Here is a 24,752-nt window from a genome sequence, read left to right on the forward strand (position 1 = left end):
GGCTTTGTAAAGCTTTCTCAGACCTTTCTAATTAGTATCCACAGTGTGTTTTATTACCTTTGTGGGATTTTTTTTTTTAACAAATGTAAAAAGAATGATCTATTTTAAAGTTTCTCCACATATTCTTACTTGAAGTGTTGCAACTTGTGATGTGGCAGAAAGAAAAGGATTCAAAGGACTTGACTTTAAGAGCAACTAGGATTAAGGAGGCATTAGCTGTAACGCTGGAGAGCCAGTATATAGAGTCAAGCACTTCGTAACAAAAAACAGGTCAGCAGGTTCCTAATGGTTGCTAATTGCAAACTCAGTGTATCAAAGCTAGAGCTATGCTCTGCATGCAGCATGGACTAGCTTTTGTTTGCTTCTGCAGGAGCATGTTTTATTTTCTGTTTGCTAATTGCTTTAATGTCCTTACTAGAGCTGAGTCATGTTGAAAAACTCTTGCAGAGTGCCAGTTTTTTTAGTGGAAAAACTACTAAGCAAGTGCTGCTCTTCCTGTGTTTCTGTATCATTTAGTGACTCAGGACCAACTCTTTTGCTGCTAGGCACATTTAATTTATTAACAATAAACATACAGAAATAAGGACCACATGCACTTCACTAAAATGTCATTTTCGGGAGGAAATAATGTAAAGGATATGCTTGAAGTAATAAAATGGTTTTGGCTGTTAGAACAGTTGATTTATATGCTTTAAAACTGTGGCTATGAGCAGCAGTGTCTAAGGCAAAAATGTTTTCAGATTGAGTGATTTCTCTAACAATATATTTTGAGTATGTATGGCAACAGAGTTTGTTGAAAAATGGGCAGTGAAAAGAGCGTGTACAGAGAAAGAGGAACAAAGTAAAATGTTTTGCTCATTTACTTTTTCCAGTGAACCTTGTAAGTGTATATTGATGACACAGCTTTTGGGCTTTAATAAAGCCACTCTTGTAAAATGATGTTTTAATTTTAGGTATATATTTTGACATTTGGAATTCTGATCTATAATTTTGGAGAGACTTGTTGCTTATTGCACCAGTTGTTAATGTAACAAAACTACAAGAATTTAAACTTTGAAACTAAAATCTGCCTACAATAGATCAGCCAAGTATCCTCAATAGTTTCTTCAAATTTGCCTTCAAAATTTTTGTTGTATGTGATTAATTGTTAAGTGGACGTTTGGGAAATTTGAATAAAACTTGAGATATTTTGTGTTTAGTCATAAATTTCATGCCAAGGAATATGTTCTAATATGTGCTAGTTTACAAATACCAGCCCCACATTAATTTGTGGAGTTCAGTGAAGTTCTGCTAGCTTTGTCAGTGCTCAGTTTATTTATGTTGCAGTGGTAGAAAATCAGAACATATTTTTCATCACTGAAAACAGTCATTTCCAAAGTGATTGTCTACAATGAGAGAAATGTGGTATTTGTTATTTTTCTCAAAAAAAGAATTTGCTTGTTCAAATCAACCAAGTTAATTTGAAAAATCTATTTATTCTTGAGCTTCTAATGTGGATTTCAGGGTGAAGAATTAATTTCGAACTACAAGACGTCGGTGACGTTGCCATTTACTCCTTGTCTTGTGAACATTTTTGTTGCAAAATTCGGTGTCATAACAGCAGTGTCTTTTCTTTTTGTCTTTGCAGCTATTTTGGAAAGAATTAAGCTTTAGACTTCCCCATGCTAGCCATGGATGTAGCACTTTCTCCCATGAGAACACAAGAACTGGATCCCATGCTGTCTGATGCATCTCCCATGCTCATAAACATGACTCCTACAGTGGAACGAGATGGGGAAGAGGATGTCATGAAGGAGCTTGATTCTGGGCAGCAGTATGAAAAGCCTCCTCCTCTACACACTGGGGCTGATTGGAAGATTGTTCTCCACTTGCCAGAAATTGAGACCTGGCTTCGGACGACATCTGAAAGAGTCAGAGATCTGACCTACTCGGTCCAGCAGGACTCGGATAGCAAGCATGTGGATGTGCATCTGGTACAGCTGAAGGTAGGATGAATTTTATATTGTAGGCTTTTCAGTCAAGGTGGTTCGTTCGACTCTGCTACTGGTGAAGTAAAAAAAAGGGCTTTTCATAACTGCTGTAGCACGTCTGACAACTTGTGTTAAAAAGTGAATAAATCCTTTACAGAGAGATAATAGAAACCGTATCATTCTCAGATTTTTTGCAACGTTATTTACTCATCACTTAATTCAACAGTCATAACCATGTTAATGAACACAATCACACTCCAAGAGCAGCTGATACAACACTAACAGTAACCTAACTGGACATCTCAAAAGTGCCTGGAAATATTCCCATTGATTTTAATGTGCTTCAGTACCTAAAACTCCCAAATTTGTGTCCCAATAAGCAATGGCTGCCCATTTGAAAACTAAGCAAGTTTCAGAGGCAGTAGAAAGGTGGTCTAATGTCTCGCCTTTCAGTCATTAAATTTTACATTAAAGATTGAACTCAGGTGGGACTAGATACAAAATGTTAAATGTGTAGGATTTTTTTTGATATCTGAGTCTTAGTAAGAAATATGAAGTGATAATAACAGTCATAGCCAGTAAATGAGCATTTTTTTTTTCCTCCTCGTCAAGAAAGTGCATTAGCAGACTAGATTTTATCCTCCAAAAATCTGTGTTTTGTATAAACTGAAAGAGCAACAATATCCCTTCCCCCTACCTGACAACTGGACACAAGTATCTTTAAACAGTTATTTCTGTCTTGGTCTCAGATTTAAATTTTGGTGTTGAATCTTTAAAGATATTAAGGAAATTCAAGGTGAAATTCAAATAAAGGTTGTCTGGGACTGTATGTGTACGTTCGTTTGCATGGCTTGGTTTTCTTCAGCAGATGAAGCATGCGTTTGAAGGCAGCAAACAATCTCCAAAAATAGCAGGCAAATGTTATCTCTTCAGACTGAGCTGTCTTCAGAGTTTCATTTTGAAGCCTGTTGATGTGAACATAGTCTTCCTTCATACTCAGCATGATGGTATTTTATTTGTGTTTATTTTTAGGATTGGAGCTGTAGGCTGTCTTAAAATACAACTCTGTGTACTATCGCTAACTGTAGAGCAATTGTACTGTCATTAATCCTAACCAAGTAGAGAGCTGATCTCAAGTTTTTTACGTACCGCCATTTTTCTGAAAAATTTGGGGTATACATTGCCAGCTTTTGATGAAAGGACTATGTCTGCAACGTGCAGTAGGTTTTAGCAAATACACCTAAAAGGTGTTTCTGCAGGCAGACATAACAAAGCTCACTGGACTAGGTGCCATTTCTGATCTGGAATTGCTTCTGGCCTTATTAGTGCAGTGCTGAGCTGAAACTAAAGAGCTGTGGAACTTGTGGATGGTATTCACATGCAGCTTTGGGCTGGCTCAGAGCACAAGCAGAACTGATTTGTGCCTGCTTACAAAATGAGAATATTCTGTACGTATAGCTCACCCTCACACACCCACTAAAATGTTTTATTTTCAGATGGAGGTCAGTGAATGAATAGCATTCCTCACAGTTTTCTCCTTTTTTGAGTTTATTTGTGAAGTTGCAAGAGTCAATGGTAGTTCATAAAATACTTTCCTAATGGTCTGTTCCATGTAAGAAATTGCTGTAGTGCCTAACGATTGTTTGGGATTAGAAAGAGATCTGGTTAATGCAACTGTAAAAAAGGACAAAAGAATAACAGGAAGCAATGTCAATTATCTGCAGTTATCTGGCCTGTCAGCTCGGAGCAGGGGGGCTGCCACTGAGGCTGTCAAATATTCTATGTACAGACCCTGGGCTCCCAAGGAAGTGCTCATTTTCTGTGTGTTTATACACGTGTGTATCTCTGTGCGTGCATGATAATAACTTGTATTTGAAGATATTTTAAAAATTTTTGATATGTTTTTAAATTTTTCACGAAGTAACATAAAAAGAAAAAGCTTTGAAAAAGATCTATAGTAGTAGTAGTAAAAAACAGAGCAAAGTCTCAACAAACGCATTAGGAATACCGACCTTTTGTAACTTGCTCACTTTTAAACCTGTATACAGACAAAAAAGAAATAAGAATGTACAAGCAAGTGTGGAAATGCTTTTATTCAGTCTTTAGATACATTTTAAATTGTTTATCCTTGTATTCTCTTGCATTATATAACAATGAAAATCAGCTAAGCAAAAAAAAAAAAAGTAACCTCATACAGATCCTCTTTTTTTATCTGTTCTGTGCTCTGATAGTTCTGCTTGAGGGGCTCCTTCCCACTGATCTGGGTCCTTCTGCAATTGTTGTGCTCAGGCTTGACACGGGGCTCAATGTGAAGCTTCATCATTGCCAGAAGACTGGAAAAAATATTTCACATCTTCAGACAGTACATAGCAGTTTAATATTTTCTTTTTTTCACAACAGCAGGAGGTGGTTGATTCATGTTCAGCTTGTGATTCACTGTAACTCCCAAATTCCTTTGCTGGACTATGGGTTTTTCATTTCTCATCGATTTTATCTGTGAAATTTTACATGTAGAATTTTGCCTTTGTCTGTTATTGAACTTTTTTTTTTTAATCTTCTATTTCTCAAGTATGTCCGTGACTTTTTCAATTCCAAATCTGTCTCCTGGTATGTTTGAAGTATCTCCCCCAAGCACACATATTGTTGTCATCTGCAAATTTAAGAAGCCTTCTCTCTACTTCTTTGTCCAAATCATAAAGACAAAAATGAATGATACAGACTCAGGATAAAAGTCTACAATGTAATAGCTTCTGAATATAGCTTTCAAACTGCAAATGTAGCAGTAAGGCAAAAAATTTTTCATTCTCTCATAGTTTGTTTTCCTGAGCCAAAAGAGGTCCAATTCCATTTTCAGGCAGCATTCTATTAGTTTTGGATGCTTAGGGTTGATTTCCTTCCTCTGGCTGTCAGTTGGCTCATGGTGATAGGGCTGGTTTGAGGATCCAGGTCATAGCAGAATTTTTATGTTATTCCTTGGAAAAATTGCTCAGCAAACAGATAATCTCTTTTTCTTGTGATTATTTGCTCTGTCTGCGCTTCTGCTCTTTCTGTAATCCAGAGCGTTGTTTCTTTTTTGTGGCTTGCTCCCTGGGGATTTTGCTGTTTGTTGGCAGTCTCTTTTTATGCTACACAACTTATGGCTTTACTAGCCACCACTGATCCTTTGAAAATACTTGTTTCTCTCACTTTTGCAATGCCCTTTCTCAGAACTGGCCATGCAGCATGAGTGGGAGGTTTGTCTTATGTTGTCCCTTGGGAAATTTCCTGGAAAGCTCAGCTTCACATGAATGCTTCAGTAGGTTAGATGCATGACTCATAACTCTCCGGGGTCCGGAATGCCTTATGTTAGTCATTTATCTGGGCATCGCTCTTAAGCTGTGCTAAGATACATTTACATCTCTCTAACACATTCAGTGTAGCTGTTACTAGTTGCAAATATTTGTAAAAGAGAAGAAAAAAAATGATGCTTTTACTACACGCAAATCTAAAAGTTCTCTCTTTGTCCTTGTATTGTGTTAACCTGCTGAGATGCTTTCATAATCCATTAAGCTTTTTTTAGTCTGAATAAAATATGCTTGCTTTTACAGCAAATTCTTTCTTGGAATCCTCCTGAGGTCCAACTTGGATTCAACTCCCATTCTTCTCCTTTACTTCATATCCCTTAACCCTCTCTGGGAAGTGTTTCAACTCAGTGATTACCGCTTTCTGTCTTCTTCAAAAAAAAGTCATTTTGGATGATCTAGGGTAATCTTCTGTATTTGAGAGGTCTGTTAACTTTTAACTTACTGTGGAGTAAAGCACTCAACCACTGCTTTGTGACTTAAATGTCTGAATCATATATTGCATATTGACATAGAAACAAACACAATTAATGCTATGATAATGTCTTTAGATCATTGCAGACCACTGATCTTTTCTCTCTTTCCAAGTAGAGAGACTTCAGTCATCTTTTTCCAGGATACCTGGGTCAGCCTCAGACATCTCTTAACTGATCTTTCATCTTTCCTTCTGACTCGTACAAAGTTTTTATGAACTTTGGATAGAGGTCAAATGTCATGTAACCGTTACCCTTTTGCTATCTCTGTTTCCATGTTTTTGGGGGTCAAAGACTTTTTAGTTGCTTTTCTCCTTGTATTTAAATCCTGGAGAAAAGTGTAAGGAATTATCAAAGCATGATATTAAATGCTATTAATTTCTAATATATCTGCAGTTAGATACAGGTTATTCCTTTTTTCATTCCATTACAAGCGCTTTGATGAAATGTAAAGCCAGGGTACTGTTGATATATTTCTCTCTCATCTCCTCCTGTTGAATTCAGTAGGTTTATATTGAATAAATAATATTAAATATTTCTGGGTTTATTAAATAGGTACTGAAGGCTGGACCAAATGACTTTTCTGAGTACTTTTCAATTTTTTTTTCCCAATATCTGTTCCTTTCGAGAGCAAAAATTAGTATGTTTTTTCAGATGTTAAAATAAGCCACTCAAAATATGGCTGTCTGGAAGATCACTTCAGTAAGTTTAATTTCTTGTAATCTGGAACTCAGAACTGTCTTTATCATAATCTGTAAAAGGACTTACTCAATGCTAGCAGCATTGCTGAAGTACCTCATCTACCACGTCTTTCTGTATCATTAGAGGCAGGGCTATTCTTTCTTCTCACCTTTGGTTTGATGACTCTCAATGGCTCTATTATTCTGAGGCTTGTGACAACATACCTTGCTTCTGCAGTTGTACAGCTTTTCAGCTGTGCTATCTAAACCACCTTTAACTAAGGGCACAGATGAAGTTTTCCTAGAGTCTGAATGTCTAGACTGTACAGACAACTATGTATTGTAAAAAAAACTTGGAGAAGCATTAAGCCTCATCATGTTACCACAACATAATTGATATTTTATAAATGATCACAGAAGATGTTAGTGACAGTCTTTACAGAAGGCTATATAGATGAAGCTCCTAGTGGAAATACCGTTTGGACTGCTTTATCTTCACAGAAGTTGGCCACAAAGCTAACTGTTACACTCAACAGGTGAAAATAAAACTGTAATTAGGAGAGGTTGACTGCAGCTTTGTTCAGCTGTTTTGTTTGCAGGCAAGATATGATCCTGATACTTCAAGTGAAGGGTTGCTATGCAAATTTATGAGAGCTGCTGTTCAAAAGGAGGCGAAGGGAAAAAATAACTCTTAAATTCACAGAGCTATTTCTGAGAAGACTTCTGGGCATGTTTAACAGTTATGTTTCCTGAAACAAATTTCTCTGGCACATAGTTTTATACCTTCCACATGTGGGTGTTAGTATGAGCATCTATAAAAGCAGACATTTGATTACAAACTATGGCCTATAGCTCAATGGAGACAATTTAAAGACATACTATTATGTTTAGGTCCAAGGATCAACAAGTTGTTGCGCATAAATTTGTGGAAATATTGTTATCTGCAGAGAGTCTGAAGTCTAGCATATAGGTTGGCAACCAGTATCATGGTAATTATTTGATTTTGGCACTATTAACAATCCTATACTAAGAAGCAGTCTTAAGTTGCATATGAAATAAAATTAGTTTAAACATCACTGAAATGCAATTGAGATAAAAAATATGAACATTAAAGGGTTATCCATGCAAAATGATATATCTACTCTGAAATGTGATTGTCAGGTTTTGAGCACTATTTTAGATTGTCTATAGCTGGAGGACAGAATGTGCAGACCAAAAACTCCTAAAATGAAGTGGCCTGTAACTACAGGGAAAATGTAATTTCTTTCATCCTGAACTAGTTAATGTGTCCTAAATGTGTAGGACTGTGCATCTCAACAGCACTCTCTTAAACTAATGACACCTGATAAATTTCTGTCTCCTTAATCCTGTTAAAGCTGTAAACTTCTCTGAGAAAATTAATCTGAAAAGTTTAAAGTTTGAAGGAGCTCAGATGTTTCAGTCGAACGCTGAGGGGGAGGGGAAATATTTTCCATGCTACCAACAAGGATGAGTAAAACCAAGTTTACTGAAGAATTTTTTAAAGAGCATTTTCTTGAAATAGTTGAGGTTTTGGTGTTCATTGCAGATCTGAAGCAATTAAAAAATTATTCAGAATCTTCAAACTCTTTATTAACTTCAAATATAAAAGAGAAAATGCTAGCTACAGATGTATTGCAGACTCAGTCCTGAGTATAAGGATTTCTTTACTGCAAATTTGTTAAGAAAACTTTAGATCTTGGTTCTCTATATAACATATGGGATATTTCTGTTTAGATTAATTATTTCAAGGCAAATATGTACAAATCACTTCAGTTTTATCTTTTTTCTTTTTTTTTTTCCAAATCCAACCCAAAATCTCATCTGATGACAGGTCATGTGTTTGTGAAGCGCTTAAACACCAAACAAACAGTAGTTTTACTATAAACATATCATGTATTACACTGGTTTTTATGCATAGTGATTCTAAGGATTTGGGAGTCTTTGCAGATTACAGTCTAAGTAACTGCAGATGTGACTTTTTTTTTTTCCAGATGACTTAGTACAAATATAACATAGGCAGAAATATGCTACCTGACAGGCTGCAAATCAAAACCAAGTTTGCTTATGGAAGTATGGTGAAAGACTAGATAAATACATTTATCTATATGGAACATTGCCAGTGGAACATATTTCTATAAACATATAAAATATGTTTATATTACACTGGTATTGGTGAAATTCTATTTTTGGAGGCGAAGGATTAGGGTTAAGAGCACATTCTAGCTAAGACTCTAGCCAAATGCTAAATTTATTGTGCATTCATGCCAGCAGCCTCTGTGGGGTGACTTCATATGCCTTAATTCACCTAGCATTTAACCAGTGCATAACAGGATTTATTTGGATAAAACCAGATTTGTTGTGGATAATTTTTTTAAACTGTTTGTAGGATCTATCATATTTCTTATGTTATTTTTCAGACCAAATATATTATGCACTCCAAAATTTTCAAGCACTCATAAATAACTCTACAGGAACAGATGATATATAATAATATATATCTATAATGCTATAATGATAGCCTTATACGTCTATTTATTGGCAGAATATATGTGCTATATGTATTAGTTCTATGCTTTGTAAACACAAGATTTCGTACACAATTTAAAGGAAAAAATTGGTCAATTAAGATGTATTTTTATTTAGTTTGCCTCAGAACAGCTTAGTGGAATCTCAGCGTTCAGTAGGGCAGTGAAGTGTAAATGCTGGTAAATACAGATTAATTGTTCTGAAGCTGGGCTTTGCAGAGGCTACCCTTTACTTACAGCCCAGGCTTGAACTTCAAACGTTTGAGTTTATTAGCTTTTCTTATGTTCTGAGTAGTTGAGTATGTCTACGCTTTTTAAAATTTTTAACTTTTCCTCCATGACCTGAGCATATTTGCCTGTTTTGGAAAAAAGCCAGACTAAAAAACATGGAGTACCAGAAATAAATCTTTGTTTCTCAGAATCTAATTGGTCAAACAATCACACTGTTTAGAAGCCTTCCAACTTGTATGGCACTTCTACAGTCTTGCTTAGATTGATGTTTTTAATGCAAAAGATGTGATTTGTTATAACATCTTCACATGCTGTACTCGGTAACACCACACCTATAAAATTCATCTTGGTTCTGTAGCTTTTAGGCTAAATTATCATCTGCCTGAGGGGAACAAACCCACTTTTTCCACATTGCTCAAAAATTGCCCTGTTTCCTTGTCTATACATTATTGAACATAAACAGAGGCTAATACTCTTTTCTGTACAGAGTGCAATCCTAGAGCCGTTAGGCACACTGTTCGCTCACCTACCGGGTCAGTGCCTTTAAGAATGAAAATGATTACCAAGGAAATGTCAATTTTCTAAGTACTAATTAGGTTTAGCAATTAGGTGCAAAGTTGCTGAGAGTTGCCAGGACTGGTGGTAGTCTGAGCCCAGAAATGCAGAATTTTAGGCAGCTGAATACTTTTAAGGGAGTGAGCAACAGAGGTGTACCTGTGGTGATTACATATCTACGAGCTAAATGGCAACTAAGCAAGAAGATTCAGGACTGCATTTTTTCCTGCCTTCTATCCGGATGTTTATTCTGCTGTGGTCATTGAAGTCTGTTAGTAACGCATTCCTGAAGGCCCAATCTTAAGTTCCTAATGGGAAACGAAAATACTGTTCTGATTGCTTATAACATTTCTCAATAAATACATGAATGCATTGGATTATTGCTAGTTACATATTATTGTTAGTGCTGAAACCATTTTTGGTGTACAAATATATTATACTAAGTGAGTATCTGTTAAGCCTATGTAGGCTCTTACTTGTTTTTAACTTCAGGTACGTGACTGTTGCGAGTGACTCTATTGGTTTATTAATACTTAAACAATCTGTTTTTCAGAAGTAACCTTAGAAAAAAACAATAAACATCAATATTTGTAATCTAATTTTAAATTATGATGTAGTGTAGTTGTAGATAATACTGCAATTTCAAAACAAAATATTATACCTTTAATGTTTAGCTAATGCACATTGATAATAATTTTTTTTAATTTAAAAAGCAAATAATAGCAAGTGAAGACAATACTTTTTAAAAATTTGGTGGATTTAAACTGTGCCATTCAGCCTAATAGAAAACACCTTTTCCCCTCTCCTGCTGGTATTGTTCAGTCTGTTTAGATGCAATGTAGTCAAACTGATTTTCTTTCTCCTATTAGAATTTAGTAAAAGAGTCTATTGATATAGCCCATATTTACGCAAACCCACTGTCCCCTAATTGTCTGCTTGGGTACCGCAGGAGACATAGTATGAACACAGAAAGAGTGTACGTACTTTACTGGCGATTCAGCTGCCTTCTGAAGAAAGCTGGTCATTATTTAAGGCATCAAATTAAGACGGAAGGCTGCTGGTTAGAATAAAATAAGAAGATGAAAGAATTAGGAGCTAATAAAAAGAAGAAAAAATGGAGGAACAATAAGAAATTCCTATCTGTTGTGATATAATTTCTGAGTAGAAAAGTGAGAACTACTTGGTTAGTCTGCTGTTATCTATGTACCAAGGGAATTAAAGTAGCTAAGAGCTGGAAAGGACTTCACTGGTAACCCCAGTGATAATGGAGGATCTGGCTTTCATAATTTATCAGGATAAATGAATAAGTAATAAATGTTGCAGACAGTGTGCTGAACCCTTTTTAAGCTTGGACTTTCTAGAAGAGCAGGGAAAGGATACCAACAAAAATAATTGGAATTACTGCTCTTGTGACAAAGGGACTTGAGTATTCTTTGGAGTGGTAGGAGACTCCAGCACTGGCTGTCTCTTCTGGGCTTGGGCAAAAGAGGTTTTTTAAAAAAGAAAAAAAAAAAGATATAGGTTACCTGATTGACTCATTTGGGACCCACATGCACAGCCTTTGGAAAGTAATTATGAACAATGTGTGGAGCATCTAAGCCCTCTCCTTAGTGCAAGGGTACAATCTCAGCAGCTCCGTAAATCAGTTTGAATTTCTGCAAAGCAAACCAGTAAGGATACACTGAGCAAAAATACTGCAACCTGTGACATTGCCTCCAAGGGAGCACTCTTCTTTTGACGATAGGGATCCATTCATTAGTTTCTGAGCAATATATTTGGCCATAGAAGAGTGTGGTGTAATTCAGAGGGGTATAGGTATGAGGGTAGAGTAGCAACTGCAATACTGTGGAGGTCTTAAGGTTGTCCTAAAATAGACATTTGGATTATTCAGCAGTCAGGAGACTCAGGAGAAGAAAGGTGAACATTTGCCTGTGAAAAGGGAATTGAAGCTCTAAGATGAGGGAAAAAAATGGGTGTTTTACCACTCTCAGTTTCTTCATCTAGTTCTAAAAATAAAAGCTCTGCAAAATCTTACTTTTATTTGAATATCTACACTTTTGAAATATGTACTTATTCCAGAATTTCTGGTTCAGACCTCAGCAAAACCTGAATGAATGTAAGTGCGCTTTGACCAAATATAATGATTATTTTTCCCTCTTCTCACTTTACATTTCTCCTATATTAAAATATGCTAATACAGGCTTTAGAAAATGAGGTAATGTACTCTACCAATGGTCTCTGGAGAAATATTAAAGTAAATATCAAATTCCAGCACAGATGTTACCTATTACAGTCTTTTGCAGTCTGTATCCTAATCTGACTCAAATGTTTACTGGATATAATGATGTAATGTTATAAATACTTTTCAGGATGATGAAAAAATGTTGTATGTTAAGTTATCGTGCAAATTTATTAACCAAAACATTTGCTGAGGGAACATATTTTGTTGTTTAGTATTGGTATATGTGCTGACGATAGCATTTATTGATGTTCAGATTTGCTGGTAGAAATAAATTAATACTATTTCAATGGTATGAGTCAGATTAAGTAATGTCAGCTTTTTAAATTAAAGGTCATTGACATGATATCATTATTTTTACTTGAAAGTAAGGATGCCAATAGGAGTTTTTATTATGGCAGCTGTGACTTGGTTGAAATAATTTATTTTATAAATACGTATGTATATATGTAAATATATATGTGTGTGTATATATATAAACAAAAGCATATACACAAAAAGCTATGCCATATAAATCCTTCCAGTGATTTTTTTCTTGAGGATTTATTTGAGTCTATATGTAGTTTAGAAGGTAGGATATTATTATGTTTTATAACAGTCATCTAGTTCTGATCTGCATTGTGAACTATTACATTTACAGGCATTTTCTTGCTTTGCATATTTCCATAGGCTTCGTGGACATATTTCTTATTAGTCATTATATTGGCAACGTTTGTTACTTTTTCAATTTACAATTACATGTCACTTATAATAGATGTCTAAAAACTGTAATATGGCATAAGGGAGCAGTCAAAGAATAGGCACAGAAAATTGTAAAAAAATGTAAGGAATTTTTAGTTTGCTTCATTATTGTTAAAATTGCCTGATGGGCTTTTATCATGAGAGAGTTGGCAGAAGAAATTTCAGGTTATGGGATGATTGCTGTCTGAATGACAGAAATGCAATATGAATATTTCAGTAACATAACATGCTTGCATTCTAGTAAGAACAAGTTCCACAAGTTTGTGATTTTTAAATATTCTTGGATATTTGCCTCTTGAATTATATGAATTCTTTCTCAGAATGAAATCCCTTTCTGTATAGTTAACCATCAAAATACGTTCTGTGAATTGGTGTGATTTCTTCATAAATCAATCAAAATCTCACAACTAATAAGCAAGTAAGCACAGCAAAAGGGTGTTGTGTATTTTCCTGTGGAGAACGCAGTGACTTGTCTGTACAGCTATGTTTATACTTCTAATTGAAACGGTGCCCTGTGCATAGTACCCATCCTGTGACTGAGGTGCGCAAGATGTCTTCTGGAGGACTGAGATGAAGTCCATGTGGCCTTGCCCGAGCCTGATCTGTCCTCTTGGGGCAGCCTGGGAACCGTGCTGGACCCTGGGGTTTTCTTCAGGATCGCTCTGGAGCTTGCCCTCATTGTTTGCATCTAACAAATATAACTGGGTGGCAAGTCTGGGCAGGCTAATATCTGATTGACATTGTAGGTGTAGTGATGTCATCTTCTTCAGAAAAGGTTATAAATACGCACTAATTTTTTGTTCTTGCATTGTCTTACACTTCCTTGAGTTGTACGTAAAGAACTATTATAGCAGTATTACATACCTACATCGAAAAGATGTGATCTGAAGATTTCAGTGTGTTCCATGTAACTGTCCCTAGTGACACTGTGCAGAATCAGACACAGATGAACACGTTTCCTCTTTGAACAGGAGCTGAACCATTTGCAATGGACTGAGCAGAAGCAGGGAGGAAAAGGAGAATTCATACCTACCGTTTCCATCTGTTACAGCTTTATGAATGCTCTCTCCCCTTTCTCCATGTAAACGACTCCCTGGAGGAAAACAATAGCATTTGTGGAGTCAGTTATGATACTAGGCCTTGCATTTCGAAACATGGACCACCTCCATTTTTGGAAATATTTCCATTTCTTTTTGTTTGTTGAATTTACACATGTAATTTCGAAGGCACAAAGCAGCACTGCATTAGCCACCGTAGCACTCCAAAATTCTGACAGACATTTTGTAAATTTTCATGAAATATAAAACCTACTGAATCTAGTAACACATTGCAATTTCTCTTTCCCATTGAGCAGTGTACTTACTTTTCATAAATTTCAGTGAGCAATATTGCTTTTATTCTCCTCACCTGGCCCTGCAACTGTACCTGCCCTTAGCTGTGGTTGCGTCCTTCAAAAGGGACTTGAAACAAATTACAATACACAGTCTTATCTTTCGGTGTGGCCATTCATCTCTCTCTGCTCTGTTGAGTACAATTGCTTCTGATCACAAGTTATACAGACATTCAACAGGCGAGACAGCAAGCAACGTTTCTGCAGAATAGGTTCTGTAGTAATCATAATTTATCCATTAATGCATAGGGAATAGATTAATTTATATGTGCACTTCCAATTGATTGTGATCTGACATTCTGAAATATGTTCTTTTTAATAGCTGACTTATAGGGGCATATATGTGCATAAATATATGTATATGTTTATATGTCATATTTGTAATACCATAACAGAAATTTAGTGCCACTACTACTACTACTGTATATCCACTTACTCCTCATGCATTTCTGTTCTTCCTCCAAGATTCTTCTGAATTATCCACTCTAAAATATTTGAGCTACTATATTACAATTCATTGTAGTACATCATTTACTTTGTGTGTGTAAGATCTGTGTCTGCAGTGCACCTCGTTCTTCATGGTTATTGAGGACTGCTCTATGTCTATGTGTCTAGTACACGGACAGAATAAAAATTTCTGTCATAACAGAATATTGCTCATGTCGTTTGGGAAGCAGAAATTGTACTCAGGGAGCAATGTTATAGTGTAAATGGTGCAAAGTGCCTGTACTTTTGGATACAGTAAAGTATCCAAATGACCCTGAGAATAATAGAAACAGAATCAAATTTTTAAAGCTATTCAGCTGTGTGGGATGAGCAAAATGGTTTATACACCACTCAGCTTGTATGAAAGGTATGGCTGGAATTTGTCACTACGTCCCAGCACTGTCCAGCATCTGGAAGACAAAACTGTTAAATGGAAGTCTGCAAAATCATTAGCCAACTATGCTCTAAAATCATAGAGCTGAGAGGCTAAACTGAGTATTCTTGTTTGCTCTTCAGCAGTTATTTTGAGGCTATATTTTTAAGAAGCAAGCAAAGCTAGAAACCTTTTAATTAAATCCAGGATTTTGAGGTAATAAATGAATTTCACAATCTGGACATTTAAGAATATTATTGAGTATCATGAGGCTCACGGTAAAATAAAGGGAAGAAGGGTATTTCAAACGGCAACATAGTAGGATTTGTATAGATGTGGTACCATTTAAGCTATCCTACATTTTCTTTGCTCAGATCATCTGGACTTCTTTCATACAGTGTTTACAGGGACTTCCTGAAAGTTCAGATGCCTGGTTTAATTGTGAAGACCGGACAGTTTGTTACGCGTTTGTTTGTTCATTATCAGATACAGGGATCCCTTCTTTACCTGTTTTTCACACGGGGCTAACAACTTGAAATGGATAATTTTGGATTAAAATTGGATTAAAATAGCAAATGTTACATGGTGCGTTACCTGTAAATGCATATAACCTCAGATGGATTCTCGCTGACGATACACACAAATATAATCTCTTCAAAGAGTGATTTAAGTATCCACATCATTTATGAATCTAGTCCAGCAGTTCAGTATGAGGGATTAAGGCAGAGGTAAGTAGGAAAAGTATACATGGGAAGGGAGCCAGTCTCTTTTCTCCATAGGAACATTGCATCTCTGGTTACAAATATCATTGTTTTCTTTCAGAGAAACACAAAATACTGACAATGCTGTATTTCTTTCAGACTTCAGGTAGAATAAGTAAAGAATGCTCAAAACATGCTTTTTTACCACATTACAATTTATATTATATGTTTTTGATTTTCAGCTGAGATCAGCAAGTATAGCTTCCTTGACTCAAATCTTTTCCAGATTCTTTTTTGATCCTAATTATGAATGAAATATTTATGATATCTCTCAATTTCTACCCATTTGCTCTTTTTTAATGCCAAGGAATAAATAAATACAACATCAAACTAAGCATTTGACTGGCAAGGACTTCATAGTGATCTCAGGTGCAATTTAAACTACCGTTCTCAGTTTTGTAGTTACAGTACTTGGGATTGATTTGTGAATTTTGCACCAGTTCTTAATTGTTCACTGGATTTTCTTTGCTTCTGTGTTGTCTTGTATAGGAGATCTGAAAAAGATAGCAAATCGGACTGACAGGGCCACACCTGGAAGTTATTGTAGACACTGCTTGAAAATCACCAAGGAAAAACCCACGTTCTGTAGGTATCTTACAAACTCCTGAAAAAGAGATTTTTTCCTCTATTCAAAAGAATACACAAGTCAGTGTGGGACCAGCTCAGGAGTTTTATTTTGTTTGGCTGCAAATCAGTTTCTAGCTATTGGTTTCTAGCTTTTTCAAGCCTCTCTCCTCGGTTTTCTTTTCCTTTCTGTTCCTTTCAGGTTCTCCCTCTCACAATTTTTGTCTTTCAAAACTCCCATCTGATTCTTGTCCCTTTTCATTTTCTTCTTGCTGTTTGTCCTTCACCAAAGCACATTGCCGAGTCATCTGCTGCCATGCGGAATTGCTACTTCAAAAAGCCGTTCTTTCTTTCCTAACCTGGACCAAGGCCATGTTCTGTGGAGAGGGCAAGAGCCTGCCAGAACTCATGTTTAAGAAATACCTACTGCATTAGAAATGAAGGAGGGAAGCAGAGGACAATGCTGTTCTCTACACAGGGGCCTTATTTCATTCTAGTGCCTTTCTTTTTTCAAGTCTGGCTTTGTGTAATTTCTATGACCACAGAAGAGTAAAGAGAAAGTTCAGTTTTAAAACCTTTGCTACCTTTTCTAGCATGCTCAGAACAATGAATGCACAGGTTCTGAGTTGGGCAGGACTTGCTTCTGCTTCAGAGTTTCCGGTATGGTCGTGGTATGTTCCTGCAGCAAATGAGCCAGCTAGCAGTTGGCTCTGTGTGTTGACACACGGTCCTGCATTACTAGAACATCATCTTGCTGACTTAAATGGAGGTTTTATGCTTAATCTTGCATGTTCGCTTATTAAAGGCCAAGATTCAGTTGTTACAATTGAACAGATACTGGTTTTGTTGCCTTGCTGCTTGAATAATCTGGCCTTGAATAAGAAATACAGCTACTAGCATTTATAGAAAGGAGGCAACTTAATTTTGGTAGTGAAAAATGGCAATTGAGAAGGAACTATAAATTAAGACATCTACAAGAATTTCCAGTAATTCTCCATTAAGCTGTAATTATTAAATGCCTCAGGTCTACTTTGCAGACCTCACTTCATCAAACTGTTCCAGGCAAGTGGACGTCACTCTCTTGCAGAACCAGCTGCAGTTGAGAAAGTGCCCAGTGCACAGAAGTCTACTTACCAGGGCCAAAATGGACAAAACCAAAAAAAAGCTGCACAAAGTCAAAACCTCTGCATTTAGTAATATATAGGAAGCCAGAAAACGAATGTACATTTAGGACACAGTTTTGCAAACGTGTATGATGGCAACTTCATGCTCCCGGGAAGCCCTTGGACTGTATGGAACCACTCAAGTGCAGAGATGAATAACACATTTGAGTTACTTTTTAGTATGTAAATACCATGTTTATAATCTTGTACCTAGTTATTTTTATAAAGGATTAAAATGTCTGCATTGTATTTTACCCCCTTAGAGCAATTGCTTTCATAAGGTACAAGTTTCGTTATCAAGTAGTATTGTAGGGAAGTCCTTGTAGTTTATCTTCTTGGTTCACTGTATAAGAAGATAAAGCAGATAAAGTGTAAGTTTCTAAAATATCGCTTTGTGGGTAATTAATTGCATTTATTACATACATAAGTTTTCGTTACTAATTTCTATTCATATAGCATTTGTGAGAAAACTGTCCTCAACATAGTGTCCTGGCAAGCTAGAATTTCTGTTAAAATAAAAAACGGGCAAAAAAAGGCCCGACGTGAAGCCCCGGACCCTCCGTGCAGCCGCCCTCGGTATCCGCGGCCTGCAGCCCCGGCACCGACCCGGCCCTGGGACCCGCGGCGGCGGCTCGCGCTCCCGCGGGGCAGAGCGGGCTGCGCCTGTGCTGCAGCGCCACCCATCGGCCCGGCAGCCGCCCGGCTGCTGCTGCTCCTGCTCCCGGGGGGGTGGGCCGAGACAGGCGGGAAAAAGGTAAAAAAAGTTAAAAAGTTTTTATCACACGCACAGAGTTTTGGAGCATCAACAGTAATATGCAAGGCTTGTAGAATGTTTATCTGAAAAAAATCGTTACCGGTGTGTCAAATTTAGCATAATGAGACTTGCAAATGAAAGTGCTTGATCTTGCAATGGTAAAGCTGATGGAAAGGCCTTAGAGAAACGTGTGTACATGTATGTATATACTTACATTTAAAAATAGTTATACTGGTGTACTCCCTTGAAACATTCTATTCAATTTCTACAGTGCCTTACATGAGAAACCAGCAGCCTGGCAATGCTGCATCGCGATGGGAGACGTGTTGAACTTCAGGGTGTCCCTGAAAAGGGACACACACCTATAACCCCAGAACTTTCTCCTTGGACAAGAAATTACAGCTTCTCGAGTTCTGCATGGGTCAATGGATAAATTATTGTTTTAGTTGGTTTTACCCACTATTTTAGAGTTGTTTACACAGTGCAAGTTAGCATGATGACTCCCACTGTATACTTGATATAATGCAGACCAGACAGACACAACATGACTTGTACTGAAGTCCAAAACAAACTGGTAGCAGAATGAGGAGGAAGAACAAGTTCTTTCAGTTCCACCAACCCACGAGACCACTGTTGTTATCATCCTCTCACCCTTGCAGGCAGTTACTATGGCAAGCTCCCTGTCTGTAATAGCACAATTCCTTTACTGTTCTGTTTACACTTCACAATTTATTTTAATGAAAACAAGCTTTTATATTTTGCTGTAAGCATTATTAGAAAACAAGTTTTCTGGAAAAGTGCAGACATCAATATAACAACATCCTGGAAATGTAATGTATCCAGCATGGTAAAATATTAGCATGAGAAATGCCCTTGTGCATTAAGTAGACTAATGGATTTTGTTTAACTTCTTCTGATAAGTTAATGACTATCTAAATATCTAACGTAATTTCTAAACAGAAACACCATAAATTGCTTTTATCCAAATGTACTCATGTTTTCCTTCACTGAAAAAACAAAGCAAAACCAGTGAAAAAGATACAAGGTAGGCTGAAACTGAAGCTCAAAAAGATGCTGATTATATGAACTGGCACGTATCCTCAAAAGTGTCTGTGCTCTGCCTTAAAAATCTCTGTGTGTTCTTTCCCTTGTTTTTTTTCCTGCTATGAAGTCCCATAAGAATTATTGACACATAACACATACAGCTGGGCACATCAAACCATGGTAAGAAGCAATGTGAAATATGCAACAAAATAATACTGCAGTGATTTCACTTGTGGGATGAATAAGAGGCTGACAGTCCGCTGAAGCAGTGATAAGACCAAGATTTTTGTATGCCACGTTTCCCCTTAGCTCTGTTTTCTTTCTGTTGCCTTAGAACAATATGTGCATTCATTTAACTACGGAATAAAAGTGTCGGGTCTTTTGCACAATTTCATTTTGCCGCAACTCAGATGGACTGAAAGAACAGCTGAATAACTCGATATTGAAAACTTAAAGGTCATGAATATTACATGTAACAGCTGTTCCCATCGAAAAAAATTGAATGATGTAATCCCATTGCCTAGAAATGTCTGGAATGTGACAATCAGTCACTTAGAATAGGAGAAGGAAAACCAGTTTTAACCAGCCTTTCATTTCCTAGGAAAGACCATGTTTAGAGTTTTGCGTGATTAAATCCTTTAGGACAAAAGCTAAAACTGTCATTTGTCTAGCTATTTATTCTCTATGAAATATTAGAAATGCAATTTAGAAAAAGAATTCATTTGCAGCAGCCTTACCCAGCTTTTGGTTTTTCAGGAGGGTGATGAAATGTTATAACAGAGAAGTCTGGCTCTACTTAGAGTCTTTCAACTACAGTATATATCTCTGAATATGTCAACTAATACTTTGTAATAATAATGAATTGAGCATATTTTTAATATGATAGTAAACTTGAACAGTATGAGTGAGATCTGCAGCTTTGTCTGGTTTTGGTGCACTTGTTTGCTAGAATAAATAGGAAGCCAACGTGTGCACTCTGAGCAGCCCCATTTAAATCCGTATTTTCTGAAAGAAAGAATTTGAAAATGTAGGGAGGAACAGATTAAGCCTTCAATCTCTGCTGTGTGCAAATGGAAGATATGCTGCGACAAAGGGATACATAATAGGTATGCAGTGAAAAAAATTATTTAGCTTCTCGGTGGTTCTCAGTTTGAATGCCAGTAATGCAAATGCCAAAGGCAGTATTCACTGATGTTTTCTTTATCAAAAGGAGAGGTTAATGTCTACACTACTTCTCTGTGCCTTATGTAGGTGCATTTCTTCACATATTTTTTCTGAAGACATTAAATAAATGCAAATACGTGCAGTAGGACCAGCACTTGGGACAGATTTGTTGTTAAAACATTTTTAAATTAAATTATGGTGATACACAGACTGCAAAAACTGTCATGTTAGAATTAATCTGTTTTGCTTTCCATCTATTTGTTGCTTCTAACTGATGTGATTTCCTTTTTTGTTTATGATGACTTACGAGGGTGCTTAGGGAAAATTTTAGGAGAAATTATGAAAATATCCATCAATTTAAACTTCATTAAGTTTGAACATTCCCACTCTTGTATTTAGATTTGGTTATATTACCTGTAAGATAAGAAAAACATCTCGTTCTGATATCTTCAAACCTCCCAATTGAATTTTATCTAAAAAGTTGCAGTATGAGATAATATCATGCACCCAACACTTGTCTTGATACCCTTCTTGAATTATTGTAAGTCTTTGATGTACTACATACATAACTACACTTGTGTGAATTAGTAAATACCAAGTAGAAAAGAGGTCTGAATTTTGGTCTCTTGCATCCCTTTTGAGAACCACAGAAACATAATGGGCTGTGAAACATTTTTTTTTAATCCTGCACATTGAGTCACATACAAACTGCATATCATGGAGAGAAAGCCTATTCTACTTTTGAGAAACTTTTCCAGTTAAATTATACACAAATTGCTTCACAAAATTTTGATTTAATAGATATTTTTTTCCAGTGAAGATTTATTTAACTGGAAAACTTGAAACTGGCTTAACTCATGATATCCAGCTCTGTTTGCGAAACTCATAAAAGATCAGGTTGGTTGCAGATGAAGGCTGTATTCTTAGTCTACTACATAAAAAAATCGTGAGTTTGTAATATAAATTATGTAGGCTGTCTGGTTGGTGAAGATGGAACAAGGGGAAAAAACACAGCAATAAAACCCCAAACAAAAGTGTATGTAATTGAGAAGAGTTACAGTGATGTTACAAGTTAGATGTTACAAGAAGCCTTTCATATCTCATTTCTGGTATTTTTTTTGCTAAGAACCCCCCAAACCTCATTATTAACAAATCAAAAAACCTCCACCCAGTAATTCTGTTTAGAGTGTAGAAGTCAACCCACGAGTGATGAAACTGGCCACAGATGTCAATTCATTGAATGTTTGCATTTTACCTAACCTTTCTGAAAGTATTTGTATTTCAGGGAAAACATATGACTCACTCCTTAATTCTGCCTCTGAGATATCTTCCTTGCGCCTTCTCTCTTTAACATTTCCAGAATAATTTGCTGAAAATGGGCCCCGTTGTGCAGAGCTACTAGCAATAAAGATCTTTCAAAACATTTATGATGAAACCATCCAGCTCTGCTGAATTATCCTCCTACTATGTAGTGTTCCTTTATTAGAAAGTCAGCTCATATATATTATTCTGCTTATATTTCTTTCACCATGGATTTATTAATGATCTTTGCAGTTTTTCTGATTAAGATGGTAGTCCATTTCCAACTCATCAGTAGACTACATGCCTTTCCCACCAAACTTGACTCATCTATAGCTACCTCTTGTCCAGGGAGTGCAATCAGCAAGTAAAATACTAGCTAGTGATGCAAACGACATGCTGAGATGTGTTTCTTGGAGTTGTTACCTGGTATTCAGCAGGAAATGGATTTTCTGCTATTAGACAGGTATGAATCAAACTTCAAAGAACTGAGCTGGTATCCTCGGTTCTACTTTCTCAGCATTTTACAAGTTAAGCCCCAAAACAGAGAGCGCCCTTGCAGATTCATAGTTCCTCAAGGTATCATGCCACTGTTGCATATAAATTAAGTAAAGGTCTTGATTAACCTTGGAAAATATATTTCATATTGTAAAAAGGATGTAAATCTACTGTAGCCTATGTATCTGCCTGTTTAAATACTAACACTTCATGAAAGCTCTCCTTTTTCCTATGAAAGATACATTTCTGAACCAGAACTATTTGAAACTGGAACAGAAATAATTTGCAACAGAAATAATTTGAAATAATTGTGAGATATGATTTTTTTAAATTTGGCTAGAGAATGTCGTATAACATTGTTCTAAATGACTTGAGTAAAACCAGTTGATGCAGCTTAGGGTATAATCTTTGAGCACAGAGCAAGCAACTGTGGCCAAACCTGGAAATGCTGCTTCAGTCAAATTTTTCTCCCCTCTGCTCTGAAGTCAGTAGGTCCTGCTTTTTTATTAAGCACTGAAACAATACATTAGCCTTACAGGTGTTTTCCCTGCCATTTTTGAATCAAATACTGTTACCCTCTCTTTTTAAAATTGCTGTTTATTCCTACAGAAGTCAACCTATTTATATGTTCAGGAATTGATTTAAAATGAAAAAGGCATCTATTTTAATGAGATTTTGTGATTCCCAGGTTTTACAAAAGAGGATGTCTGAGGGAAGAAAAATTTTTATTGACTTCCTTAGAGTTCTGGAGGGTTGAGGCTATCCTGCATTAGCAAGCCAATGTTTTCCTGGTGTCTTCAAATAGTTAGGTTATGGTTTTTCATAAGAAATCCTCTCCTACAAAGGTATTCTTCTGGAAAAAGGTAATTGTGTATCCATGACAGTATTGTTTCTGCCCTTATGTTCAGCGTTCAGAAGTGTGTGTGCGTTCAGGTACTGTACTGTTTGTGGTGGCTACAGTATCCTTGTGAGCGTTGAGTGCCTTGAAGGTATATGAATGGTCAGTTCACTCAAAAACTAGCTCTTGATCTTGTGATATATTTGAAGATTATGCCTGATGCCTATACTATATTTCAAATTTTGCTATTTGGGATACCTCTAACAGTTAGCTTGTTGCTAATTGTTTTGAATGCCAACTCAAGTTTGCATGTAACTCAGGATACATTTGACATTTTTAAATGAGGACAAAATGAATTTATGTTGTTTTCACCATTGTTTTCTCAATATTCTTAATTCTCAAAAGTATGTTTTGCCTTCCGTAGATTTTACTACAAGATCAAGGGAGCAGTGTCATTGTGATTAGTGATGTGTAGAAGTTACTAAATAATTTGCAAATGCAATGACTTTTCTTCATGGGGATTTTTGTTTGTTTCAGGGTTTTTTTCTTGATAATTTACCCTCTCCTTTAAAACAAGTATCTCTCTTAATAGTGTTCCTGATTTTGGTGCTTTCAGAAAAGTTTGTCTCATGTGTGTGCACGCACACAAGCTGGCTGACCGTTATAGCTCTAGTCTGGGGCAGTCGGAGGAGCTGTTTGTCGTGGTTCCATCTGTGAGGTTAGATCTGCCACTATTGGAAGTATGAGCATGGGTGGGAACAAGAAAGCTGATCCACGAACAAAAAAGAAGAAAGGAGGGGGGAGGAATGAGAATGAACAACGAATGAGGGTGTGGAGGTATGACTGAGCCTTTCGACATGACTTTGAAATAGACAGACAGCCAGAGAATTCCAAAGGAATTCAGGGCAAACGAGGGGTTGCCAAAGGCTTGTGCAGAAGGGGGAGCCCTTTTCAAGATAACCAAGGAGAAACTAAAAGGTTTTGTTAGAGAGTGCAGCTGTAATAAGTTCAGCTCCATAAGTGATTTTCTTCCCACATTAAGAATATAATAGGTAATTATTATAAATGTGGACATTACAAAAGCAACAGTCTCTCTTTTGCAAGTGATGAATCACTCCATTGGGGAAGTCATAACTTCCTATTAATACATTTGTTCCAAGCGTATGATCTACCAGGTCCTAAAATAAATTCTAAGCTTCCTAATATTAACCCAGCAAATATTTCCGTTGCACTCGAAGCTTAAAAATGAAAATCAAAGTAAATTGGGGGTCAGATATCTACTTTTATGCTGTGAATTAAAGGATCTCTCCTCTCCGAGATCAGATTTACAGGGTTACCAAGTGACCGATATTATACAAGATTCCTTCCTGTCATAATGGCATAAACATTCTGCTGGAACTTAGGTCAGCGCTTAAAATAACCTTGCTAATTGCAAGTCTACAAGTGTCGGCTGAAATTTCAGTTAGCGGCCACACAGCAGATCTGAATGCTGAGAAATCCCTACTGTAGCTCAGAACGTGCAAGGGACGAGCAGGCAGGCCTAAACTTGACCTGCACAGTAACACAGGTAGAGGCAGCAGACTTATTTGCCATATTTCATGCAAAACAAAAGCTGTTGACTCGACACTGAAGATGGATTGGG

General features: G+C 36.6%; 1 protein-coding gene across 4 annotated transcripts in view; it reads left to right on the forward strand.

Moving 5' to 3' along the window:
* The window catches only part of AKAP6 (A-kinase anchoring protein 6), a 299,941-nt gene that overhangs the window by 58,783 nt on the left and 216,406 nt on the right, over positions 1-24,752 (forward strand). For 3 of the 4 annotated variants that reach the window (XM_075425714.1, XM_075425718.1, XM_075425717.1), the window contains exon 2: positions 1,628-1,985. In XM_075425714.1, the coding sequence (XP_075281829.1) occupies positions 1,662-1,985 (324 nt within the window). In that variant the 5' untranslated portion in view covers positions 1,628-1,661. Of the gene's footprint in view, positions 1-99; positions 271-1,627; positions 1,986-24,752 lie in introns of those variants that run through there. The other variant, XM_075425716.1, reaches the window with a different exon arrangement.

Source organism: Opisthocomus hoazin, chromosome 7, assembly GCF_030867145.1.
Source record: "Opisthocomus hoazin isolate bOpiHoa1 chromosome 7, bOpiHoa1.hap1, whole genome shotgun sequence".
Lineage (NCBI taxonomy): Eukaryota > Metazoa > Chordata > Aves > Opisthocomiformes > Opisthocomidae > Opisthocomus > Opisthocomus hoazin.